The sequence below is a fragment of the Pantherophis guttatus genome, chromosome 6 (assembly GCF_059756535.1).
Source record: "Pantherophis guttatus breed Tessera chromosome 6, ASM5975653v1, whole genome shotgun sequence".
Taxonomy (NCBI): Eukaryota; Metazoa; Chordata; class Lepidosauria; order Squamata; family Colubridae; genus Pantherophis; species Pantherophis guttatus.
In genome coordinates this window covers 53,582,539-53,607,397 of record NC_142068.1, presented here as the reverse complement: position 1 = coordinate 53,607,397, position 24,859 = coordinate 53,582,539, and the positions used below count along the sequence as shown (strand labels likewise).

General features: G+C 35.9%; 1 protein-coding gene across 5 annotated transcripts in view; it reads right to left on the bottom strand.

Moving 5' to 3' along the window:
* TDRD1 (tudor domain containing 1) overlaps nucleotides 1-19,201 on the bottom strand; it is a 42,010-nt gene extending 22,809 nt beyond the window's left edge. The window contains exons 1-11 of one of the 5 annotated variants that reach the window (XM_034440175.3): nucleotides 19,007-19,188; nucleotides 16,926-17,228; nucleotides 16,644-16,724; nucleotides 15,935-15,987; nucleotides 15,238-15,382; nucleotides 14,454-14,559; nucleotides 7,602-7,653; nucleotides 3,887-3,988; nucleotides 2,624-2,797; nucleotides 1,723-1,866; nucleotides 999-1,161 (exon numbers count right to left, since the gene is read on the bottom strand). In XM_034440175.3, the coding sequence (XP_034296066.2) occupies nucleotides 999-1,161; nucleotides 1,723-1,866; nucleotides 2,624-2,797; nucleotides 3,887-3,988; nucleotides 7,602-7,653; nucleotides 14,454-14,559; nucleotides 15,238-15,382; nucleotides 15,935-15,987; nucleotides 16,644-16,724; nucleotides 16,926-17,172 (1,267 nt within the window). In that variant the 5' untranslated portion in view covers nucleotides 17,173-17,228; nucleotides 19,007-19,188. Of the gene's footprint in view, nucleotides 1-998; nucleotides 1,162-1,722; nucleotides 1,867-2,623; nucleotides 2,798-3,886; nucleotides 3,989-7,601; nucleotides 7,654-14,453; nucleotides 14,560-15,237; nucleotides 15,383-15,934; nucleotides 15,988-16,643; nucleotides 16,725-16,925; nucleotides 17,229-19,006 lie in introns of all 5 variants that reach the window. The other 4 variants (XM_034440176.3, XM_087872911.1, XM_087872912.1 and 1 more) reach the window with 4 other exon arrangements.
* Nucleotides 19,202-24,859: the final 5,658 nt, after the last annotated feature.

Below are 24,859 nucleotides of genomic sequence, written 5' to 3'. Positions count from 1 at the left end.
TGCACATTTCAAAAAAACGAATTTGAAAGAAGTGATTTGGGAAAACAATGATTTTTGATATTCACTGTAAGCCTAACTTTTGTGAGGTTTCCAATGGGGGGAATCTACTTCAGAGTCACATTAACTTAAACGAGAGGATTATTTAAAACACTTTTTTTTAAGGTTTATATGAAAATCTGAAAAAAATTGACCTAATGCAATAGACAGCATTCATGTGAGCTTCTAAACCATGGACCATAAGTCACATGTGGTACCCCCAAGCAGCCAAACTACGTGCTACTGAATGCCTCCAAGGCTCACTGTCACTACCAGCTCCAGTACTTAGTGCTCCACAAACAACACCTGATCAGCATGTCAGGTAGTTTTTTGTATTTATTTTTAATTTATCTACAAATTGCATAGGCCTGTTCTAAATACCGTGTTTTTCTGAAAATAAGACCCTTTCTTAAATTTTTTTGAATCCCGAAATAAGCACTTGGCCTTATTTTCGGGAAGGTCTTATTATTTTGGGGTGCATGGAGGAAACCAGAGGAAATGGCGGGGACCAGTTGCACATGCGTTTAAATATTTTTTGGGAGGGCTTATTGGAGGGCTTATGTTAGTGCATGCGCTCAAAAGCCCGATTGGGCTTATTATCAGGGGACGTCTTATTTTAGGGGAAACAGGATAATTTCTTTCAAATCATTTTGAAGACTAGAATTGCAAATTAAGAATTATTTTTGTAATAAAATTTAAACATACTTGACTTCTATCGTGAATGATTGCAAAATATTTTTAAGTGGCAAAAAATTGCTTATTTAAAATGCCATGGGTAATCTTGCGGAAAAATTAAAGCACAGCAAACAAAGACTTTTTATGCAAAGCATTCAACCCATACTCTTATCTCTTTCAACATGTTTTCTGACATACAATGTAAGAGATTTTGTAAAATTCAAGTTTGTTCACTAAACTTCATTGTAGGAATCCTTGTTTACTGTTATCATATTCATATAATTTACCTGACAAGACAGCATCTACAGTAAAACAAGGCAAATCATCCATCGAAATATCAGTGATAATTAACGAACATTTTTTTCCTATAAGAATTGAAGCAATACGATTCTTGTAGTTTTCATTCCACTGTTTTGTATCAAGAACATTAGCAATGCGACATTTAATGGCCTAAAACAAAACAAAACAAAAAGTAGTTTAGAAAGTTTGTTATCTTAGTTAAAAAAAGAACATAAAACAGCATACTACTATTAGAATATACAGAAGCTCTAAAATAGTCAAAATACAAGCATCTTGGGGGGGGAATCATGATAATTTCTGTATTTTTAAAAACTCTTTTTAAAAATACCCAAGTGTGCAGCTATTCCAGTGTTCAATAAATCTACTTAAAGGTTTTTTCCAAATGCAATAACCTTATTCTGCATTCAGATTACCAAGAATGGAAATCAACATTTATAGATTTATCTATACATTTATCCTTGACCAAGAATCAGGATAAAATTTAATTCCATCAAAAATCTCTTATGTCATAAGTACCGCACAAGACAAAAATAGCTAAACTTTTGATCAATTTCTTTTATTTTTCTAGGAGCAATATTTTCAGACTATTTTGTTACATTATTTTAAAAAAATCAGGTTATATTCTCTTGAAGCTAAAATTTGGATACTTAACATATTCTCAGACATGGTACATTTTCCTCAGTTTCTTAAGATATTTAAATTTATACTTACACAGGGTGGAATCTTTGAAATATCTTCGTGCAATTCTTTCATTTTGTGTAGTAGTATATTTTCTCTTTTTCCATAGTCAATATACAGTACTTGAGCGCTCTTTGTAAGGATATCTATCTCTTTTATGAGTACCCTGCACCAAGTCTGAATGTGAACAAATTATTTAGCTGCAGAAAAATTATTCACTATGATCTTCTTTACTAGAAGTTGTCTTCAATTCAAACACTATTTCACAGTATAATTTTGTATATTTAAATTATTTAGTTAATGGAAGCAAATCAAATAATCTGTTCTTCCTAACATACAGACCCATCCTTTCAATAGGCCGTGTATGTTTATATTAACTTCAATATTGCTTATACACTTAAATAATATGAAATATTTCATGTGACACCTATTTTAAACAACAGAAACAAGATTAGAATAATTTCTCTTAATTTTCTGTATCAGTTTTCATTTTACTGTAAAAAATGAGACCAGAACCATTTGTGCTGCAATTTTCTATGGCATTTCTTGCTTCGGCTAAATTAAAAATTACTAACTATTAAATACCACAATTATGCTTAGTCAACAAATAGCTATGAATCTATTGACCTGATATAAAAAGAAATACTATATTTCTGGTAATCTTTACTTCAGAATAGTCTCTACAGTTGTTCAGTCAAAAAGATATTTTTGAACAGGCTTGTATGCATACCCTACATTTAGTATCTCCTTAAAGAATTCCTTTTCCTGCCTTCCGTAATTGCTGCAAAATTCTAGGAAAATACATACTTAAAGAGGTGCCAACAGTGCCCCTACCTCTTCTGAAACTTGCTGCACCCCCAAGTGGAAGCCCTGACATCCATAATAGTCTGCAAAACACTAAATGGTTAGTATGTCTACTCTAAAGTTAATTTACCTGATCCAGAGAATATTTTGCAACACCAACTTGTCCTTTGACAGGAGTATATTCTTGATTAATTCCCTTGTAATCTTTCAGTTTCACTGTTAGTTTTCTAATATTACTTTGAACTTCAGGAGAATTGACTTGTATGTAGAATTCACTAGGATTATGAAAATCTGTTATTGTACCCTAGAAAAGAAACATTTTTTAAAGTTTGTCTTTAACATTAGATTTACTCAATCAAGTACATATTTATCACAACTGAATACATGAACAAAGTTACTCAAAGCATAAAAATTTAAAGGATTCTTATCAAGAATGAAATTAAAATCATTTTACAGAAAGTAAGGTAGTCCTTGCTTAATGACCCTAATTGGGACTGGAATTTGTCACTAAGTTAATTTATAATTACGCAAAACATTATATATGATTGCAGCACAATTGTTCCAATAGTCCTAGTTACGGTTATTAGGCAAAGACTACACTGTTGTTAGGCAAGGACCTCATGCTTCACTTGCCCTTTGTGAACTGCCAGTTCCATCCACTGCTTCTCCAGCCAGGCCTGGTGTATCTCTTTGGTAGATGAGACTGCACTGCCCTTCAGTTCCTCCCACCAATCTATCTTCCCCATCTCCATTCTTTGGGCAGTCTGCTCTGCCATTTGCTCCCTGCTGCCATTAGGTGATTTTCACTGTTACCTTTCACTCTCTGCTGACCTGGGATCCAGGCACTGGATAAGGGTGTGGGCCAAAAACATGGTCAGAGAGTACAGCTGAGCTTTGTTAGCCAAAGAGGAACTTGCCAGGCCTGGTCAGAGAAGAGGCAGTGGGATGCAGTCAGTGAAGGAAACATGATGGTGGTCCCAGGCACAGGCAGCATAGCCTTGCAATCTTGGAGCAGCAGCAGAAGACAGAATACAACAAAAGTCACTGGAAGGAGGGCAGGCAGTGGCAGAGAATAGAATGTTCCAAAGGGTAGAAATGGGGGTGGGGGAAGATAGGCAGGTAAGAGGAGTTGAAGTGCGCAATTATCATATTGCCAACATATCTGATTGCAAACAACCTGAATTTGGATTTGGGGACGTTGGAACTTCCATAACTTTAAGGACGCTTGTCCTTTAAGGACGGTTGTAACTACCATTTGTTTAACACTTTCACTGAATGTTAACAACAGTAAAAAGTTGTTAAGTTAAGACTACTTGTATTATTAATTTAGCTAGGTCTTTGTAGCTATGAGGATCTTATACAAAATACACTGAAATGTAAAATCAGAACTTACTTTGATTGTCATATTTTTCTTAAGTCCTAAATTATTCAGATCAGACAGCATTATTTTCTTCCCTTGTTCTACATTTTTAGTATTCACTGGTAATATATTTTCCTGTTAGAAGCAAAGGTTTACATTTGATTAATAATAATCCTATTTTCTATTTAAAAGAACTCAAAAAGATTGACTTATCTAAGAAACATAAATCATTGATGAATTTATAAGAGGATTTATCATTTTGAGTATAAACTAACATTTACAAAGTAATTCTTATTCCTTCCTTCTTGTAATATGTAATAAAATGTAATATAGTTATTAAAAAACTGGAAAGAATGCTTTATAGCTCACTTGCAATAATTCTTGTCAAATTAATCATATAATATTTAAACCATAATTGGCAACTGATAACAAAGTCAGTAAGGAAACTGGCAGAAAATTGCAAGTCCAAGGCCAGCAAACAAGTGGCAGGAGCGCATGGGGGTGCAGGAGAGGCATGATATGGTCAGAGTATGTGCCACAGATTGAGCACAAGAGATGCCAGGCAGTTATTACAGCTACAATAAAAATGAATATATTACCGAGATTACTATATCTATTTCAAACAATTCCGATAAAAGTGGAAAAAATATTTTGAAGAACTCAATAAAATAATATTAAGATATATTTGGCAAGGGAAAGAAGCAAGACTAAGTTTAAAAATGCTGCAAGATGCAAGGAATAGAGGCGGCTTTGGGCTACCGAATTGGGAATTATATTACCAGGCTGCGGTACTTATATGGGTGAAAGAATGGATTATATTGAGGAATACAAGACTATTGACTTTGGAGAAGCATGATTTGCAATCGTGCTGGCATGCCTTCTTGTGGTATGGGAAAAATAAAATACATGGTTACTTCCAAGGACATTACATTAGGAATGCATTATTGTTAGTGTGGAAAAAACTAGAGAACAACATTATTTGAGGATACCAGTTTGGCTTTCAACAATGGAAACACTGATTCACCCAAATGTTATTAATATGGAAAATATTGTTAGATACCAAGATATCATGAATGAAAAGAGGGAACTCAAAACTAAACAAGAACTGAGCGATCAAAGGATTGATATGGCATGGTATTCACAAGTGCAGATATATTCTCGATATGAGAGATGTTAAACTATACGGATTTTATAAAGAACTGACAGAATTTGGTAAAATATTAACAGGGGCAGAAGGTATTAAATTAGAAAGTAAACAAGTGAAGGAGATAATGATAGTATGGGCAAAAAACTGGCTATACAGTAGTTAGTTAACAGCATATAAAGAAAATGTTTTATAGATGGCATTTTGCACCAGCAAGGTGGGCAAAGATGTTTAAAGATAAATCGGCTAAATGTGGACAGTACCACCAGATACCTGGGTCATATGTGGTGGACATACCAAAGGCAAAAAAATATTGGACAAAAATATATACGTGGTTGGAAAAAATGATGAAGCAACACACTGACTTAAAGCCAGAAATATTCTTGTTGGGATTTTACCCGAAAAATATAATAAGGAGAATGCATGTTTAATTATCCTTATATTAACTGCAGCTAGAATTGTATTTGCACAAAATTGGAAAAGTGAAGAGATTCCCATAGACGAAAATGCGATTAGAATGTGTAGAAATGAATAGACTAGGGCTAGCAATTAAGGAAAAAGAACAAATTGAATATTACATGACATGGGACTTATTTTATCAATGGTTAGACAATAAAAATGGAAGTCAGCAATAGGGAAACAAAATACCATTTTAACCAAGATTAGTGAAATGAAGAAGATATGTTGAGAAACAAATACTATGATTATGTTTAATATTAATAGTATAGAATTAATGTTAAAGTAATGACTTTAATGGCTGTAAATTTTTATTATTATTTTATAAAGATATCTGTACCCAGACGACACACTGTTTAATTGAAGTTGGAATTATTATATTGAAAAAAAAAGATATTTTTAAAAAAGATGCCAGGTAGATCAGAAAGGGTATAGCAAGCATGCATGAATGGTGTAGCGCAGGTAGGTATGAGCGGCTGGCATAAGTGCAAATAGTTTGGGGAGGTTGTGTGAATGAGGAAAACTTACCCTAGCTACTTGTGATTTTCCCAGTTAGACCATTGACTTTCTGGGGAAAGCCAGCAAAGGTGTTTGCAAATGGCAATCACGCAATGCTTGGGTGCTGGAAAACATGTCATAAATGCTAACTGGTTGCCAAGCACCCAGATCATGATCACGATTGCAGGGGTGCTGCAATGTAACTTTGGGGACTGTGCGTATGTCCCTTAGATCAGCATTGCTGTAATTTTTAATAATCATTGAATGAATGATTATATGCAGTGGTGAAATCTGAACCGGTTTATTACTGGTTCGCTGGCTGCGCATGTGCAGTGCACACCACGCACCAAATGTGCAGTGCACGCCAAGAGGCATGTGGTAAATAGAACAGCGCACGAGGGGGGATGATCGGCCAAAGAGGTTGTAGAAAAAAAATACTTTTAAAAGTTTAAAAAAAAGCCTCTGATGATCATGCGGCTCAACTGGGCATGGGGGGGGAGGGGCAGGGATTTTTGCTACCGGTTCTCCAAACCACCCTCTATTGCTACCAGATCAGGTGATCCGGTCCGAACCGGGAGTATTTCACCCGATTATATGTCAAGGACTACATGTACTGGCAAAAACATCTTGAAATAGAAGAAAAGATAAAGGTTTCCCTCTCAGTCATGTCCGATTCTAGGGCATGGTGCCTATCTTTGTTTCTTGGCTGAGGGAGCCAGCGTTGTCTGAAAACAATTTCCATGGTCATGTAGCCAGCATGACTATATGTCAAAGACGCACAGAACACTTACCTTCCCACCGAAGTGGTACCTATTAATCTACTTGCACTTGCATGCTTTTGAAATGGTAGTGGGTAGGAGCTGGGCCAAGTAATGGCAGCTCATCCCACTGCGAGGAGCTCAGGCTCTCAGTTCTCCAGCTGACAAGCTCTGGGACTGTAACCACTGAGCCATGACTCCACTGAAATATTAGGTGAAACTAAAATAAAACCAATCAGCAGTGTTACTTTCTGTTGCAAAAAAGGGCAAATGTATTTGTTATACTACATTAAGAGAAGTGTACTTTCCAAATCAGGAAAATTATCAGTTTTGTCTTTATCTATTTTGGTCAGATCGCAACCTGAAGAGCGTTCAGTTCTGATTATTGAATTTTAAGGGTTCCGAAAAACTGGAACCGGTTCACTGAAGAGCAGCAAGTATTATCAAACTCTAGAAACTACATCCTATGAAGAGAGGCTGAAGCACCTTGGCCTCTTCAGCCTTAGGAAGATAGAACGGGAAAATTATAGCTCTTTCCAATGCAATAAACTGTATTACTGTGAAAGTTTGGCTTTCTCATGGAATAATTTAAATTCTAGGAAGAAAAATTCCACTTGAAGAAACAATCTAACAATAAGAGCAATTTTTCAGTAAAGTGATAGGCTTCTCTTTACTGATTGTCCTGAAGCAGATGTCTGAAAACTATTTATCAAGGATATTATGTTGATTCTTGGTTGTGCTAGGGCATGGTAGACTAGATGGTTTGAACCAGCCCTTTCCAAATGCATGATTTTAGAAAAATGTTACAAAGAGAAAGGATGAATATGCAGGCATCATCAGAACAGTATAATGAGGTTTTTCAACCACAGAAGAGAAATTCCTCTTACCATACCTTTTTATTGCCTTCATCCAATGATTTTCTACAATATTCAGCTTTATTTGTACTAAAAAGAATAATTTCATTCATTAGTACAATGTTCAGTTCAATTGCAAGTTTATTTCATTTAAAATGAAATAAATACCACAATTTATGTTGTGTCAGTATAACTTTGTGCCACTTTACAAACTTCTAGCTGATCAAGAAATACTGCTGTTTCATATGATGCTTTAGCATCTAAATCTGGATTTGCATAAACCAGAATTCAGTAACATGTCCAAAACAGAATCTCTAAGAATAATATTAAATCATTTAATTTAAAAATGGGCAGGAATAAAGGCTAACATGACTGGAAATGGAAATCCCAATGCTCTCCTAAGCACATAAAATCCTTGACTGGAACAGCAAGTAAGGAACAAAAAAGAACTGCCATATATGGTGGTTCCAGAACAACTGAGCCAAGGAGTTTAAATACTACCGTATTTTTCGGAATATAAGATGCACCGGAGTATAAGACGCACCTACCTTTTTTGGTAAGAAAAAGAAGAAAAATAAATCTGCCTCTGCCTCTACGCAATTTTGCCTCCTTGCAGCAAACAGCAAGCTTTACTTTCATTTTCGTTTTCAGCATAGCTTGATTAGCACAAGGAAAAAAAAATCTGCTCCAGCAATTTATCTCTTTGCAGCAAGCAGCAGAACCTGCACAAAACTGAGAGCAAATCAGCTGAAAGTCGGGAGGCCGATCCAATTAACTTGTACTAATTAGGCTGTGCTGAAGCTCAAAGGAGCTGTTTTTTCTTGCTGTTTGCTTGCAAGGAGGTAACTGCTACGAGGCAGAGGCCAAAGGGTGGGGGCCAGTGGGTGGGCGGGGCTACATTCGGTGTATAAGATGCACCTAAATTTTCACCCCCTTTTAGGGGGAGAAAATGTGCGTCTTATACTCCGAAAAATACAGTAATCAAAGAGTGTGCAAAATATTTCAAATTCAAATTTTCAATCTGCCGGTAGTCCGATAACAGTTCTTACTGGAATATTTCTGGTAAAACAAAAAATGTTATTCTTAACTTGGAAGAGACTGTTTCAAGCTGGAAAAAGCAGCTTTGAGCTAAATAGATCTCAGAGTCTAAAGATTTTGCGCAGAAATACATAGAATACTTATTTTTTTATTGTCACCAGCCTGCAAGGTGGTTAGATCAAACTTGAAAAAAGATTGCCTCAAACATGCATGGTACTTCACTGTTCCAATCTTGAATAAATATATTGCAGAGCAAGTACAACTATACAGATTGTACTTCTCAATATAAAAACTCTTTTCGGGGGAGTAAGTCAGATGAAAAAATAGTACAGCTAAAGAATTATAGAAAATTGGATCAGCTATTTCCTATAAACAGCTACAAAATAATCTCTCAAATTATTTTTTTATTAAGCAAAATGTTATGAACATATCATGAATTCCTAGAATGCTGTTAAATAAACCGGGGCGGGGGGGGGGGGGGGACCCTAAAAGAAAAAAAAAAGCATATTGCAATTAAAGATAGCAATGGTCAGAGAATCATACAAAAAGCAGACATAAGAGAATTTGAATGTTTCTTTCAACCATTATATTCCTTAATTATTTTTAATTATTTTAATTTTTAATTATTTAATAATAATTATTTAATAATTATTAAAGCATTATTTTTAAATTATTTTAAAATTGGGTGATTTAAAACAAAACATTTAAGCCACCCCGAATCACTGTTGCCGTTTCAAAAAATTTTTGAAATCTTTAAAACTATTAAAAATGGAAAATTTCTAAGTTCTGATGCATAGAGCAATTTAATAATAAATTTAAAGATGTCTTAATACCTGAATTTTTAGTTTACTATGCAATTCTTGCATTGGAGGGACCCCTTACCAGAGTCCTGGAAAGGTAGCTGTAATATTTAAGCCAGGTAAACGTTTTCAGGAATTGAGACTTAAGAGGATCATTTCACTTAATATAGTTTTCAAAATCTACAAGAAATTATTAGCTAATCACCTAAAATGAGTGTAAATAAAATTACTCACATAGCTCAATTTGGTTTTTATTCTAAAAACACATATATTCTCCCAACTAGTAAAAAATTATTACACAAATTGGCAAAATGAATGTAATATACAAGTTTGATTCTCTGGAATTAATTTTTTAAAAAATAAGTACAGGTAGTCCTGTACTTGAAGTCAAAATTTCCCTTCCTAAACAAAACAATTGTTACGTGAATTTTGCCCCATTTTATGACCTTTCTTGTCACAGTTAATTGAATCACTGCAGTTGTTAAGTTAGTAACACAGTTGTTAAATGAATCTGGTTTCCTCATCAACTTTTGTCAGGTCACAAAAGGAGTTCACATGGCACTGCGTCATAAATATGAACCAGTTGCCAAGCATCCAAATTTTAATCATGTGACCATGGGGATGCTACAACAGTTGTTAAGCATGAAAAAGAGTCATAACTGACTTTTTTTTCAGTCCCGTTAACTTCAGTCACTAAATGGTTGTTCAGTCGAGAACTATGTTACAAAAATATAAATTTAAGGCTGGCTTTCGTATTCATCTCTTAATTACTAAAACGCTCACTGTCGTGAGTAAAGCAGTCATCATAGGGGAACAATTTTTGAAACAAGATATCTCAAATGGGCTAGCTTATAGAACATGTCCATGAGTTCTGAGGGAATGAAATTTGAGGAATTTGGGGCTGCTTAACTGCTACTGGCTGCTGAGCTTCATTTTCAACATTCTGTGACATTTCCCAGCCACTTTCTCAGTCCCTTGTTCTCTCTCCCACCCAGGAGCAGCCACTTACATGCCTGCTGGGAAAGAAAGGGAAATTTCCAATGCCTCCTACTAGATTCCCGCCAGGAAACAGAATGGGGAAGCCAGCAGAAAGTTGGAAGTCGCTCCTGCTACCACTTATTTGCCTACCCTCGGTCATTCTGTTTGTTTAGATACGGAAATATCTCTGAAATGATGATTCAACAGGGAACAGATTGTATAGTGGACAACTAAAGCTCACATAAAAGTTAACAGTTATTACTCTATTCAATTGATTCTATAGTAATTAAACTGCTTTTTATCATCTTTATTATTTGATGTAGCTATCGTAAATCTGACAACAGAACCAATGAACAGATTATGGCATACAATTACTGTATTTTTCGGAGTATGAGAGGCACCGGAGTATAAAATGCACCTTAGTTTTTAGGGAGGAAAATAGACGTCTGCCTACCAGATATTCATCCAGCTAGCATCTTTAGCCTGGTCAGATTCAGCATATTAGTTCACTTGCTGGTTTTGAAGTTGGGCTGATTGGGACTAAAAAACAGCTTATAAAGCACATCTAATCGTCGGAGGGACCAGTAATTAGAAAAGCAGGCAAAGCGCGGAAAATCGCTTCACTCACAAGCGCTGTGCTGGGGCAAAAAACAGCTTCAAAAGCACAGCTGGTTGTCGGAGGGAGCTCTAGTGACTAAAGCAGGCGAAGCATAGAAGAGGTAAGAGAAGGCAGCAACTGTTCCGGGTAGCCATTTTGGGCTCCGCGCATCGTTTTTTCAGTCTCCAAACGTGTCACGTTTTCGGGCGGCGATCGGCAGCGATGTGTTTTGGTGATCCCCACAGCATACGTCCCTTAGATCAGCATTTGGAGCGTTTGGAGGCTGAAAACATGATGCATGGCGCCCAAAAACACAAGTCATTGTCAGTGGCAATCTCTGCAGCTAGGAAGAAGACGCATGGAGGCCAAAGGGTGAGGGCTGGGGTTACATTCAGAGTATAAAACGCAACCAAATTTTCAGCCTCTTTTAGGAGGGAAAAAAGTGTGTCTTATACTCCGAAAAATACGATAGGTAATAAGAGCTATCTTTGAAATTTATGATATGGTTCTGACTCTTTTGAACACCTCCCATTCAGCTAACCATATCAATAAAAGAAATTTGAAGGGAAAATTCAAAAGGAAGTTCAAATTCAAAATCAATTTAGGGATTCCAATTATATATAAATGTTCATATCATATCATATAGCCTTTATTGTCATTGTACATTTATACAACAAAATTGATTTAGCCTCCCTGCTGCAATCCATAACAGAAAATACAAAACAACATAAATAGTATAGAGAATAATCCCTATACAAGTAGAATAATTCCTATACAAGTAATTGGGGGGGAAAAGACGTAGTCATACGTTTCTGTATGTGCGTGGAGTGATTGTGTTTAAAAGTCTGACAGCCCATGGGTAGAAGCTGTTTTTAAACCTGTTTGTCCTGCTGGCTATGTTTTGATGTCTTCTGCCTGATGGTAGAAGCAAAAAGAGACACTGGCCAGGGTGTGAATCATCCCTAAGTATCTTCCTTAGTCTGCTGAAACAGCGAGAACTGGCGATGTCATCTAGTGGTGTTAAGACGGCAACTGATGGTTTCTTGTGCCAAATTTGATCACTCTCTGTAGTGCCTTCCTGTCTGCTGTTAGATCAGTATACCATACTGTTATACAGTATGTGATAACACTTTCTATCATAGACTGATAGAAAGAAGTAATCAGCCGTTGTTCCACCTGATTTTTCCGCAGGACTCTTTTAAGAAAATGAAGTATTGTTGAGCCTTACTAACCACCAGAGACATGTTGTTTTTCCAGATGAGATCTTGACTAATGAGCACTCCCAAGAATTTAAAAGAAGAAACCCTCTCCACACAGCCCTCTCAATATATAGTGGGGTAGGTTCCTCTCTGTGCTTCCGGAAAGCTAGCACCATCTTTGTTTTGCTAGTATTTAGATGCAAGTTGTTTTTTGAACACCATATGGATACCTCTGGACTTCTTCCCTATATGCTGATTCGTCTCCTCCAGTTATATTTAGGGATCAATATTACCAAAATATTAATGTTTATCAATAATCTTATGTCTATAACAAAGATATTAAACATAAGAAAATGAAAAGTTGGGCTAATAATATTTCAGGATGGTTTGCACCTGCCAAAATGAAAATCCTTCTAAGTTCAATTGTTTATTTCAATACTTATCAGTGGAAATTCCAAAACAGATTTTAATATATTGGCATATGCAGGCAAGAAAGAACTTGGAGAACTGGACAATCACTACGATCTGACTCATATGAAAAAAAGGAAGGGAAATTAAATAAAGAAGAGACAAAGCAATAAAAGATAATAAATTACCATGGTTTTCTTGGTATCAATTTAAATAATTATTGGATAACACAGAAATTATAATTTCATTAGTTAGGCCTTACACCAATTTTGAGAATTCTTAACTATCTAGACCAGAGGTGTCAAACTCACGTCGTCATGGCAGCGTCACATGACGTAGCAGGACATTTCCCCTTTGCTAAAATGGGGATGGGCATGGCCAGCACATGACACATCAGCCCGTGGGCTGGGAGTTTGACAGCCCTGATCTAGAACAACCAAAAGGATGGATTTCAAAAATAAGTTACAATTACAGATTGTTGACATTTGATTTATTAGATTGACACATATAATTATTCTTCCAAACTCTGGAGAGGTTGTCATTAATTTATGGTGGGTCTGTAATGAAGGTAGTATTTGACGTATGACAATCATTTAATGATGATTCAAAGTTACAATGATCTTGGAAAAAGTGACTTACAACACTTCCTCAAAGTTATGACCATTACACCACCATTCGGATGCTTGGCAACTAGCTCACATTTACAATAGTTGCAGAATTTTGTGGTTGCGTTATTGTGCTTTTTAACCTTCCCAGCTGGCTTCTGAGAACCATGATTCGCTTAATGATCACAGTGATCTGCTCAACAATTGCAGTAAAAATGGTCATAAAATCAGGTCCACTCATGTGATGACTTGCTTAATGACTGCATCATTTAGTGTCCAAAATTCCAGTTCCAATTATGGTAGTAAGCCATGGACTACCTCTTCCCCTCAATACAACTCCCCCCCCCCAAAAAAAACCCCAACCGGAGAGAAAAAAGAAATGAATCTACCCAGTGTTAGTGTTTTTGCGCTTACTTAAGGAATTGGTTTAAAGATTAAAAGCTATTTATTAAACCTTAACAGCGAAAGTAATATTCACCTGAAAATAACATTGAAAAGATAATTTAGATAATTAGTAACTTCTTAGGATAATTCTTAGATAATTTAATAACTTCTAGGAAAGATCACAGATAAAGTTAAAATAATAAAATTATTTTATTTGCTGCATAGTGGAACAGTGGTTAAAATGAAGTATTGCAGTATTGCTCTGCCCACTGTCAGGCGTTCAATCCTGACTGGCTCAAGGTTGACTCAGCTTTCCATCATTTCAAGGTTGGTAAGAGGAGGATTCAGATTCTGGAGGCAATATGCTGACCTTGCAAACCGCTTAGAGTGCTGTAAAAGCATTATGCAACGGTATATAAGTCTAAGTGATATTATTAGTGCTAAAATACCAGAAAGCGGGAACCACAATTCTATAAAATGTACATGGATTTTAAATTTTATATTAATTCCAATAGATCTACTACCAACAATCCTTTAGATATGTTAAAAATCAATTTGTATATTACTTGTTTCTATCTACTTTCTAGTACATCTTTTTCTTATTCTTTTAAGTATCATCAATTTATATTATTCAAATACTTGAGTGTTTGTCAATCAGTTTAATAAAAATTAAAAAGTACACCACCATAATCTGAATATGCAACTATATGCCTATCTGAATAAGAAGTCTGCATGATGCGACTGAATCAGAGAACTTTTTAAAATTCTATAATCATTAATTCTTATTAAAATTGTAATTGCACATTATTACATATAATTGATCGATGAATTAAAAGCTTACAGCTACCATTTAAATTTCAACTGTAATCCATTAACTTACTTCGTTTTACTTGGCTTACAGACAATATTATGTATTTGCCAATCTTTCATCTGACAATTTGCAGAACAGTAACAGACCTGCTTACACTGAATGCATCTTAAGGATCCTAAAGAGATTACAAAAAGATTATTGGGATGTCAGGAAAAAAAAACTTCTTGAAGAGCAATGCAAACAATTGCCATGTATGAATGCCATGAAAGAACACTACAGGTGTAGAGAGTCATTAGGAGTTAAGCTCTAGCTGAAATCATTCTCTACATTTCTTATATATCAAGACTGAACCAGCCACCTACAAAGAATACTTAACTTGTTAAAATTCTTGTTATAGACAACTGTTACCCTGTTTCCCCCAAAATAAGACATCCCCTGATAATAAGCCTAATCGGGCTTTTGAGCAAATGGCAATAAGGCCAAGCACTTATTTCAGGGTTCAAAAAAATATAAGACAGGGTCTTATTTTTGGGGAAACACGGTATAAGCTTGTACTAAGAAAGCTTTGTACTCAGTTTTCCTAATAGTAGTTTCAAGTGATAAAACCATTATTTCAGTAAACTCAATTCAACTTATATGTCTATATTTGTTTTAATTTGACAGATATAGTCTGCAGTTTTCCTAAGGTTACCTAGGAAATTTGTGGTCAGACTTAGGTATTTCAACTGACACCTGAATTTACATTAAATTCATTTCACTTAAACGTTATTAGCAAAGAGCACTTTGATCACAATTTTAATCAACATTTTAAAGTCTGCATTATTTTATCACAAATTAGTTAACAAAAACTTACCAAACTGCCCACAAAAATGGCAAGTGGTCTGATATAAAGGACTTAATGGACTGAACTGTGAATTATAGCTGATAGGTAAAACTTTGTCAGGAGAAGCTGATAAATGCATTGTTTGTATTAATGCTGAGTCAGATACCTGCAAAGCCTATTGACAAATATAAACATATCTTTGTCTTAAATTCGTAAGATGTTACTATTGTAATATTTTACATTAAAATTCCTAATTTCTCAGAAAGCCAAACTGATACAGAATACATAAAATTTATAAGAAAGTACATATCTCTCAGAGAAATAAACAACTAGGCCAGGTTTTCTTTAAATACCTGAATAATATGTTACATACGTTGAATAATATATGTTACATTAATATAAACCAAATTACAGTTTAGTATTAGGTATGAATCTAAATCCTGCCCACCTATCAGTTTGTAAGCATGCAATTGTGAGTCAATAAATAAGTAGGATGATAACAGCATTCCATGCATCTCAGCATATAGTCATGCTGAACACAGAAATGTCTTCAGACAATGCTGGCTGCCCTGGCCCAGAAACAAAGAGGAGCACTGCCCGCTACAGTCAGACACCACCTTTACCTTTATAAATCAAACACTAACTTGAGAATAACATAGTTTATTACAATTAACAATTATATTAATGTTGACAATAGGACAGAGTAAAGTTGTTACTGGAAACTTACAGGATTTCTTTTCTTTGCAGAGGATAGCAAATTATTCACGACTTTGACATTCCCTACAATACAGAAATGAAAATGTTTAGAATCAAATAATTTAACAGATTAAATATATTTTTAAATCATTAATTCAATTTTATATAGTTTTTTCATCAGAATAAAATGCTTATCCAGAAATAACCTAAGGTAGCCGTAGATGGGAATTATTTCTAAAGTTAATGAGGTTTCCCAGTACAAAAATTTCTAAATTCTACAATCACCAAGGAAACAAGATATTTATAATCAACAGTGGACTTCAACTCAAGGGAGCATGAAACCATTACAGTTAGCCTTTATTTAGCGACTGCCTTGTTTAACACCATTTATAATTACAATAGTAATGAAAAAGTAACTTTATGACCAGTCCTTGCATTTAGCATATAACCTTCATAGGTCTATAAAGCTGTTGAAATAAGTTCATAATCAGTTTCACCTACTGATCACTTGGCTCAATGAGCAAATTGCCAATCCTAATTGTGGTTAAAGGAGGACCACCTGTGATTATTTTTTTTAGCATATAAATGATCCATATAGTCACAACACTCAAGGAAACAATTATGTCCAAAGTTATTATTCAATAAAAGCACTATTCCCAATATTTGAAGATAAAGAATTAATACAAGATTATAGCATACTTTATTCCAATTAGTTGGTTTTCTTACCAAAAAGTACATACCTTCTGGATCATTGAGCTTTGATCCTGGAGATTGGAAAGGTGGGGGATGGTTGACAAATTCCAGAGAATTTGCTCCAGGAGCTTTACATGATGAAAGAACAAAATTATCCAATTTTTCAAAAGGAAAACAATTTTTAGAACCAAACACTTACAAATAAATGAAATTAACCAAAACATAACATTCCCATTTTTCAAGATCTCACAAGATAAAATTACAAAATGAAATTACGTAAGAATAGAGCACTACAAAGTACATTAAATTTAAGGTTTTTTTTTCCTCACCTTTCATTCCCCCTCCAGCTATATTTAATGAAACAGTTTTGTGATCATAGCCATCATGGATATTTTCAACTGAACCATTCCAATTTGCAACAAATAATTTTGCCTGTTCACAAATTGAAAAATTGTTGAGCAATGGTGGTACTTTATCATCAACAAGTACAATATTTTTGAAGTTGGGGCTTGTGCTGGGACTTCTCAATGACTGATTTGGACTTTTCAGATCCTTTATCTGAAGCCTTTGTTCCATTTTTCACACATCTATATTAGAATCATTTCTTTACAATTTCATGGATAATTTATTAGCTAGGAAAGTAAAATAAAATACATTAGCTAAACAATTAAATTGTACAAAAAAAAAACAATCCTCAACATAATTTAGATATTTCTATTAAGTGCACAGAACACATGCTAAATCATCCAAACCCTCAGAATGTAGCACAATATTTGTAACAATCCTTTAAAATGCAAAAGAACAATTTAAGTTTTGAAAAATATTTTCAAATGGGAATTCGGTATTAAATGCTTTGGACCAGCAAAACAGATTTTCTAAATTTAGTTTCTCATATTCCTTTTCATTGAAAAAAAATGTGGAAAAAGTAATTGAGCAAATTTAAATCACTTCCAGCACACAGAAAAGGTCTGATAGGACCTTTTCCACTAATAAATGTTATTAAAAGGTTAGAGCTAGAGAACGAGGTGGCTGGATGGAGTCACTGAAGTAGTAGGCGTGAGCTTAAATGGACTCCAGAAGATGGTAGAGGATAGGAAGGCCTGGAAGAAAGATGGGTCAGACACGATTCTTCTTTTAACAAGAAGAGCTGTAGTAAGCTGCAGCTCACTTTATCAGATACATAGAAGGGTTAGACTGATTAGGATTTAAACTGGGATGAGTTGGAGAAGAGGAAAGGATAGGATGGCCATGCAGGTTACACAAGAGACAGTTTAGTCTCATATGTAAATTACAAAGCTGGTACAGACATTATGATTTTTTCACAAGCTCTCTTCCTGTTTTTAATATACAAAACTCTTCAAAGAAAACCAGTGTTCCAAACTCTGTAAAGCCGTTTTGTTTTAAAGTTTAAAGAACCACAGTACCACGATATCTGCCTCAAGTTTCAAACACATACAGTAATCTCACAATATTGGCACATATGTTTCAACTGAAATTTAGAAATCCAAAAGGCAATTCCATTACCTATGGAGCTTTCAGATTTGTATTTCCATTCTAAGGTAGTAGTAGTTCAGTATCTTATTAGTACATCAGTGAAATCGCTTAGCCACACAAATTCAATTTATGTAAATACTGGCAAAATTCACCAAAATTCTGTATATGCCAACATTTTTTAAAAAAAGAGTTATAACACAACGCACAGCGTTTGGCAAAAAATCACAGGCCACTCCGCTAACAAGAAACATTTACAATACTTTCATTAGCGGTAGAATTAAAACTCTCAGTAGTCTCAACAAATAGGTTTCTTGGCTACAGTCTATTCTTCTTTTTCAAGAACTTAAATGTTAATATTCCACCTTGGCTAAAACAAAACTTATTGCACGAAATTAAAATAAGCAACCAAATAGTGATACTCTGGCTAGCATTCCCCTAGTCTCTCTACTACATCAACTGTCCTCCTCTACCTCTTTTTCCTTTACAGTACGAGGGTATCCAGCCAGGAAAAATCACTATCGCACCCCAGATTACACCCTTCAGACTCGTTCCTGGGAAGCAAAGGATGGAAAGCTTGGAAGGACCCGGGAATTGAGGCCACCCAACTCGTTATTAATGACGCGGGGTGAGAAGGGAAGCGACTTCACACACAATGCCTTAAACCACAATTGGCCGCAAAACCCGCAACTTTAACAACAAACTTTACATTCCCAACATGGACCCAGCGTTAGGGCTCGCGCAAGGCGCTAATGTAGTCCAAAAGTAAAGGGTGCAACATCTAAAACCCGCATTAAAGAGACTTTGCAATTTGTAACTCAATCTGGGGTTCAAGGAACATTCGCCAGGGGTCCTGGGCGAGCTCAACTGCAACCGACCATCCAAAGGTCGAAGTGGAAGCGAAAGGGTGGGAGCTTACATTCGGTATTTTGGAAGCAGAACCCGCCACTCTCCCCACGTGTAAAAAAAAAAAAAAATCAAGGGCCGCGGGGTCTCTCCAACTGCCTCTTCGGCTATTTACTCCGAGGCTTCGTTCCAGACGTTCAGCCTCGTCTCTTCTCCTCCACACCGCGTGGTCGCCAGAGCGCATGCGCCACTTGTATAACCGGCGGACACGGAGATTCTGAAGGAAAGGCGGGGGGGGGGGGAAGGGAGGCGTGTTGCCTGTGTTGAGCTGCGTGTTTGCAAGCTGTGTTGTTTTCGTCTTTAAATTTCCTCACTGATACAAACCCTTTTCATATTGGGTCCGTTGGTGCCTACGCTGTACGGTAGTTGTGCCTTACCTTTACATATTTTCCTGCCCGAGATTTGAACATCCGATCTCGCTGCCTGTGCCTAAAACACCCGGACAGTACAATAGTACAATGATGCTGATTTTAGGTATTTGTCAAATCTATGAGTGCTGTGTATAGGTTGCATTGAACTTCTGTAATTATTTGAGTGCTGGCAGTTATTTCTTACGAAGCAAGTTCTGTTTGGTTCCTGGCATTTTGACCTCCTTTAGTAATTGCAGTGCTAAAGTAATATCTTTACTCTAGCTGGTCACTAAATCCCATATCTGAGCCCAGTAGATTAAATACTATATTCTTCATTTTTTTAAAAAAAACTATCCAAAACAATGTTTTTCTTAAGAAAGTTGTGCTTGCAGGTGCTCTTGCAGAATTTGAAACTCAATTGACCTTTTAAGACAACTTGCTAGCCTGCAATTTATTGAAGTAACCAAACGTTTCAGATTCATGCAACATAGCAAACCACAAACTAGTCAACCATATTTCAACCTACTGTGTTTTACTAACCCAGCTAGGAGAGTTAGCTTATGGTTTGGTGAGCTGTATGAATCCACAAAATAAACAATAGCCAAATAAATTAAGATAACTCACACCATTAACTATAGCCATATGACACTGAATCCCAACTAGTTAACCTCATTTTACCCTAACATAAATTTTGATCTCATGCTGTGTGATAAAGATATGCCATGAAAACCTAGAAAATAATGGTAATTCAGTAATCATGATTCAGTTGATGTAATGTAAAAATATGACCAGAAACTAAAGCATTATAATTATGGATCTTATGGTTTAGAACACCTTTGTGTAAGAATGTGGGTCCGCTGAAGCATGGTTGTTTTTTTAAATAATTTCTTAATGAGGAAAGATTTAAATCTAGTAAGGATGAGTACCTTGTGATTCATTTTGCCTTCTTTGCTTACCAATATTTGTATAAAACTCCTATAACAACGTCTGGAAGTATTGGTTAAGGTGCTATTCTTTACCTGTACACATCAGCGATTACAGTGATGCAGTATTGTTGTAATAGTAGACTCATGTACAAATATCGGAAGCCACATTTTTTGGCCACATACCACAAACATCAATGTGACTCATGCCTTATTCTGTGCATGACATTATCAGTACCAGATGGATTTGTAACTGGTTAACCAACTGCACTCAATGTGTAGACCTTAATGGAATTGCATCTACATGGATGGAAATATGCAGTGGGGTACCTAAGGTTCTGTTTTAGGACCAATATCTTTATCAATGATTTAGATTAGGGCATAGAAGGGGAACTCATCAAATTTACAGATATCACTAAGCTGGCAGGAATAGCCAATATTCCAGAAGATAGGCTCAATATAGAGAAGGATCCTGACAGAGCTGAACAATGGGCCATCTAATGATTTTCAATGGTGGGAAAAGTAAGATTCTATATTTAGGCAAGAAAAACCAAATGCATGGATATAGGATCGGAGATACTTAGCTCAATAGTAGTAACTGCAAGAGGGATCTTGACATACTAGTGGACAATTACTTAAATATGAGCCAGCAGTGTGCCGCTGCTGCCAAAAAAGTCAAAACAGCTGTAGGCTCGACAGTGGGATAGAATCAAGATCACACAAAAGTGTTATTACCACTTTAAAATGCCTTGGTAAGATCACACTTGGAATATTGCATCGCCATTATATAAAAAAGATATTGAGACTCTAGAATAAGGTGACCAGATTTTAACATTGGTAAAGAGGGACATTGTGGGCGTGGCTTATTTTGTGGGTGTGGCTAGCTGGTCATGTGACTGGGTGGGCATGGCTAGCTGGTCACGTGACCGGGTGGCCATGGCTATGTGTATAGGGTAAGGTGAACAGATTTTAACATTGGTAAGAAGGACACCATTGTGGGCGTGACTTATTGTGTGGGCGTGACTTGGAGGCCATGTGACTGGGTGGGCGTGGCTAACTGGTCATGTGACCGGGTGGCCATGGCTATGTGTATAGGGACTACTCAGAGGGCTGAAAAGTCATTTCTGACAGGTCCTCACACTTTTGACTGGTCCTCACACTTATGACCATCCTCACATTTATGCCCATGCAGCATTCTTAACAACCATGTCACTCATTTCACAACTGCTTCTCTTCACCATGATGACAAGATAGGGCAAAAATGTAAAATGTGAGGACAGTCGTAAGTTCGAGGACTGGTCAAAAGTGTGAGGACCAGTCAAAAATAACTTTTTCAGCCCTCTGAGTAGTCCATATGCACAAAAGGACTAACCAGAGGGCTGAAAAAAGTCATTTCTGACAGGTCCTCGCACTTTTGACTGGTCCTCACACTTATGACCATCCTCACATTTATGCCCGTGCAGCATTCTTAAAACCATGTCACTCATTTCACAACTGCTTCTCTTCACCATGATGACAAGATAGGGCAAAAATGTAAAATGGGAGGACAGTCATAAGTTCGAGGACTGGTCAAAAGTGTGAGGACCAGTCAAAAATAACTTTTTCAGCCCTCTTGAGTAGTCCATATGCATTAAAGGATACAGCAATAGAGAGGGATGAAGGAATGGAAATTAGAGTAGGAGTGAGGGTAAGAGAGGGAGGAAGAGAGGAGGAGAAGGAGAAAGGAAGAGGAAGTAGAGAGGAGAAAAAGAGGGTGGGGGGAAGAGAAAGTAAGAAGGAAAGAAAAGAGAGTGATGGTAGGTTTGAGGAGAAAGATTGCTGTACAATAAAAAAGATGAAAGGGAAGAAAGCCAACCCAAGCAAATATAAAGATATTAAGATTAAGAATGAATTGTTAAACTTTAAAGAATAAAAGAGAACAAATATGAATAAATAGCAATAATTAGAAACACACATACAAACATACAATGTATTTTCTTTGAACAGAATATTTGGCTGGTTCACAAATTTAAACAGTGTTTAGTCATTTCAATTAAATTTACAATTTCTATATTTCCTTTTTGCCATATTTATTCCTCATCTATTTTTTAAAAAAAACAATATTACCCTTCATCCTCATCTCTAATCTTAATCAAATTCAATTTTTCCCTTCTATTCTATATTATACCCCTTCCCATTGTCATCTATTTTTATATCCATCCTCACATTGGTTAATTATGTAATTATGTAATACAGTTGTTTAATACAAATTCAACATTTTAATATAAATCAATTAGTTATATAACTATCTTTTTGTATATTAATCAATATGAACATGAATATTCCAATTATTTCCATGCAATCCAATTTCTTACAAATCAATTAATTATATTTACCAATAATAATAAACCAAATAATTTCCCCCATATATTCCTCCAAACCACAACTTAACCATTTCTGCTTTCAACACAATATACAATTATTAATAGTATCTCAATTATTACAATTCCCTAGTTAAATAGAGCTTTTTTTCTTTTGTGTTTTAAAATCTTGAACTCTCCTCTTTTGCCCAAAATTTCCCATTGTTTGCAGTTTTGTACCTACCTTTTTTGGTGAGGAAAAAGAAAAAGAAAAAGAAAGAAATCTCTCTCTGCCTCATTTTGTCACGTTGCAGCTTTACTTTCGCTTTCGCCTTTGTTTTCAGCATAGCTAGGGGGAAAAAAATCTGCTCCAGGAACTTTTTGCAGCTTTTTGCAGCTAATTAACCTAGCGGAAGCTGTTAACAGGGGCTGTTTTTTCTATTTTTGCAGGCATGGGTCTACTCATTTTTTTTTAACACTGATCAGCTGTAGGTCGGCCCTTTGAAGCCCCGCGGCAAGAGTTTAAAGAGTTTTTTTTCCCTCTAGCCATCAGCGGGGATTCAGGAGGCAGCCGGAACTCAGGAGGCAGAATGAAAAATCGGGACTTTTTTAAAACGCCGCGGGACGCGGGACAAATTGCTCAAAAGCGGGACTGTCCCGCCAAAAGCGGGACGTCTGGTCACCTTACTCTAGAACAGGGGTATCAAACTCACATCGTCACAGCAGCATTACATGACATAGCGTGACTTTTTTTCCCTTCACTACGCATGGGCGTGGCCAGCACATGGCACATCTGGCCCATGGGCCGGGAGTTTGACAGCCCTGCTCTAAAAAGTACAGAGAAGAGCAACAAAGATGATTAGGGGATTGGAGGATAAAACATACAAAGATTGCAAGAATTGGGAATATCTAGTTTAATGAAAAGGACTAGTAATATGATAGCAGTGCTGTAATATTGGAGGGCTGCCATGAAGAAGGGCAGCCCTCAACTTATTTTTCAAAGCACTTGAAGGTAGGAAAAGAAGCAATGAGTAGAAATAATCAAGGAGAGAACCAACCTAGAACTAAGAATTTTCCTGACAGAACAATTGATCAGTGGAACTGTTAAAGCGAAAATCTACCTCGATACTCCCCTGGGATAATTGCACTTAATTACTTGCCTCCAGAAGTTGTGGGTACTTCAATACTGGAGGTTTTTAAGAAAATAATAGACAAATATTTTGTCTGAAACAGTATAGGGCACTGATGGTGAACTTTTTTGGTGCAGAGTTCCCAAACCAGAACGCATGCCAGAGTGCTGGAAACCCGAAGGCCTGGCTGCGATGGTGCACATGCCCAGAGAGGGCACTGCGTGCCACATTTCGCACATGTGCCATAGGTTCGCCATCACGGGCATAGGATTTCCTGCTTGAATAAGAGATTTGACTAAAAGATCTCCACGGTGCCCTCCGACTCTGTTATTCTGTTCTGTTCTGTATTTTGAGAGTGATTTTAGGTGGATCTCTTGCAAAACAGTTATGAATGAAATTTTTATTCTATGGCACACCAAAGAAATGTCAGATCTCTGATCTCTGCAGATGATGTGATATGTAGTGTAATGATTATTTTAAATAAATCTCATGAAAAAGAGAATCCACTTTTCAGATATGTGTTTTTGCTTCACCACAACCTTCTTTATGTGTATATGAATGTAGTTTGTGATTTAATGATTGTTTGACAGGTTGCAGGCAACAAGGATTCGTATGGTTTTATCTTCTTCCAGCTTCCTCTTAAATCATAGGAATGATTGTATTTTTAAAAAGTGGCCAATATTCCATTCCAGACATTTAACTATTCTAGCATGGTGACATCTTGTATCTTGTATCATTATATGATATGTCCTAGAAAAATATTTTTTCAACTGTGACTTCATAATATTGCCTATCTTTCATTCCCAGCTCATGAGTGAGTCAGTCTTATTCCTTATTTTGATAATTTTATTATCAAAAGAATAAGAACAAATACAACCTACAAAAGATGTAGGTTGAACATAAAAATATGAACATAAAAATACAAAAAAAGAAAAAAATATGAAAAAGTAAATAAAGAGGAATTTCTTTCACCATCAATTTCAATATTTAACACTACCTCTAACTATATCATATTCTTTCTTCATCCCAGAGCTCATATTTTACGTAAAAATCAAAATCCAAACAGTAAGACAATCTTACATCTGTGTATAAACCAAGGCAAAGAAAATGACCAAAACCAGAAT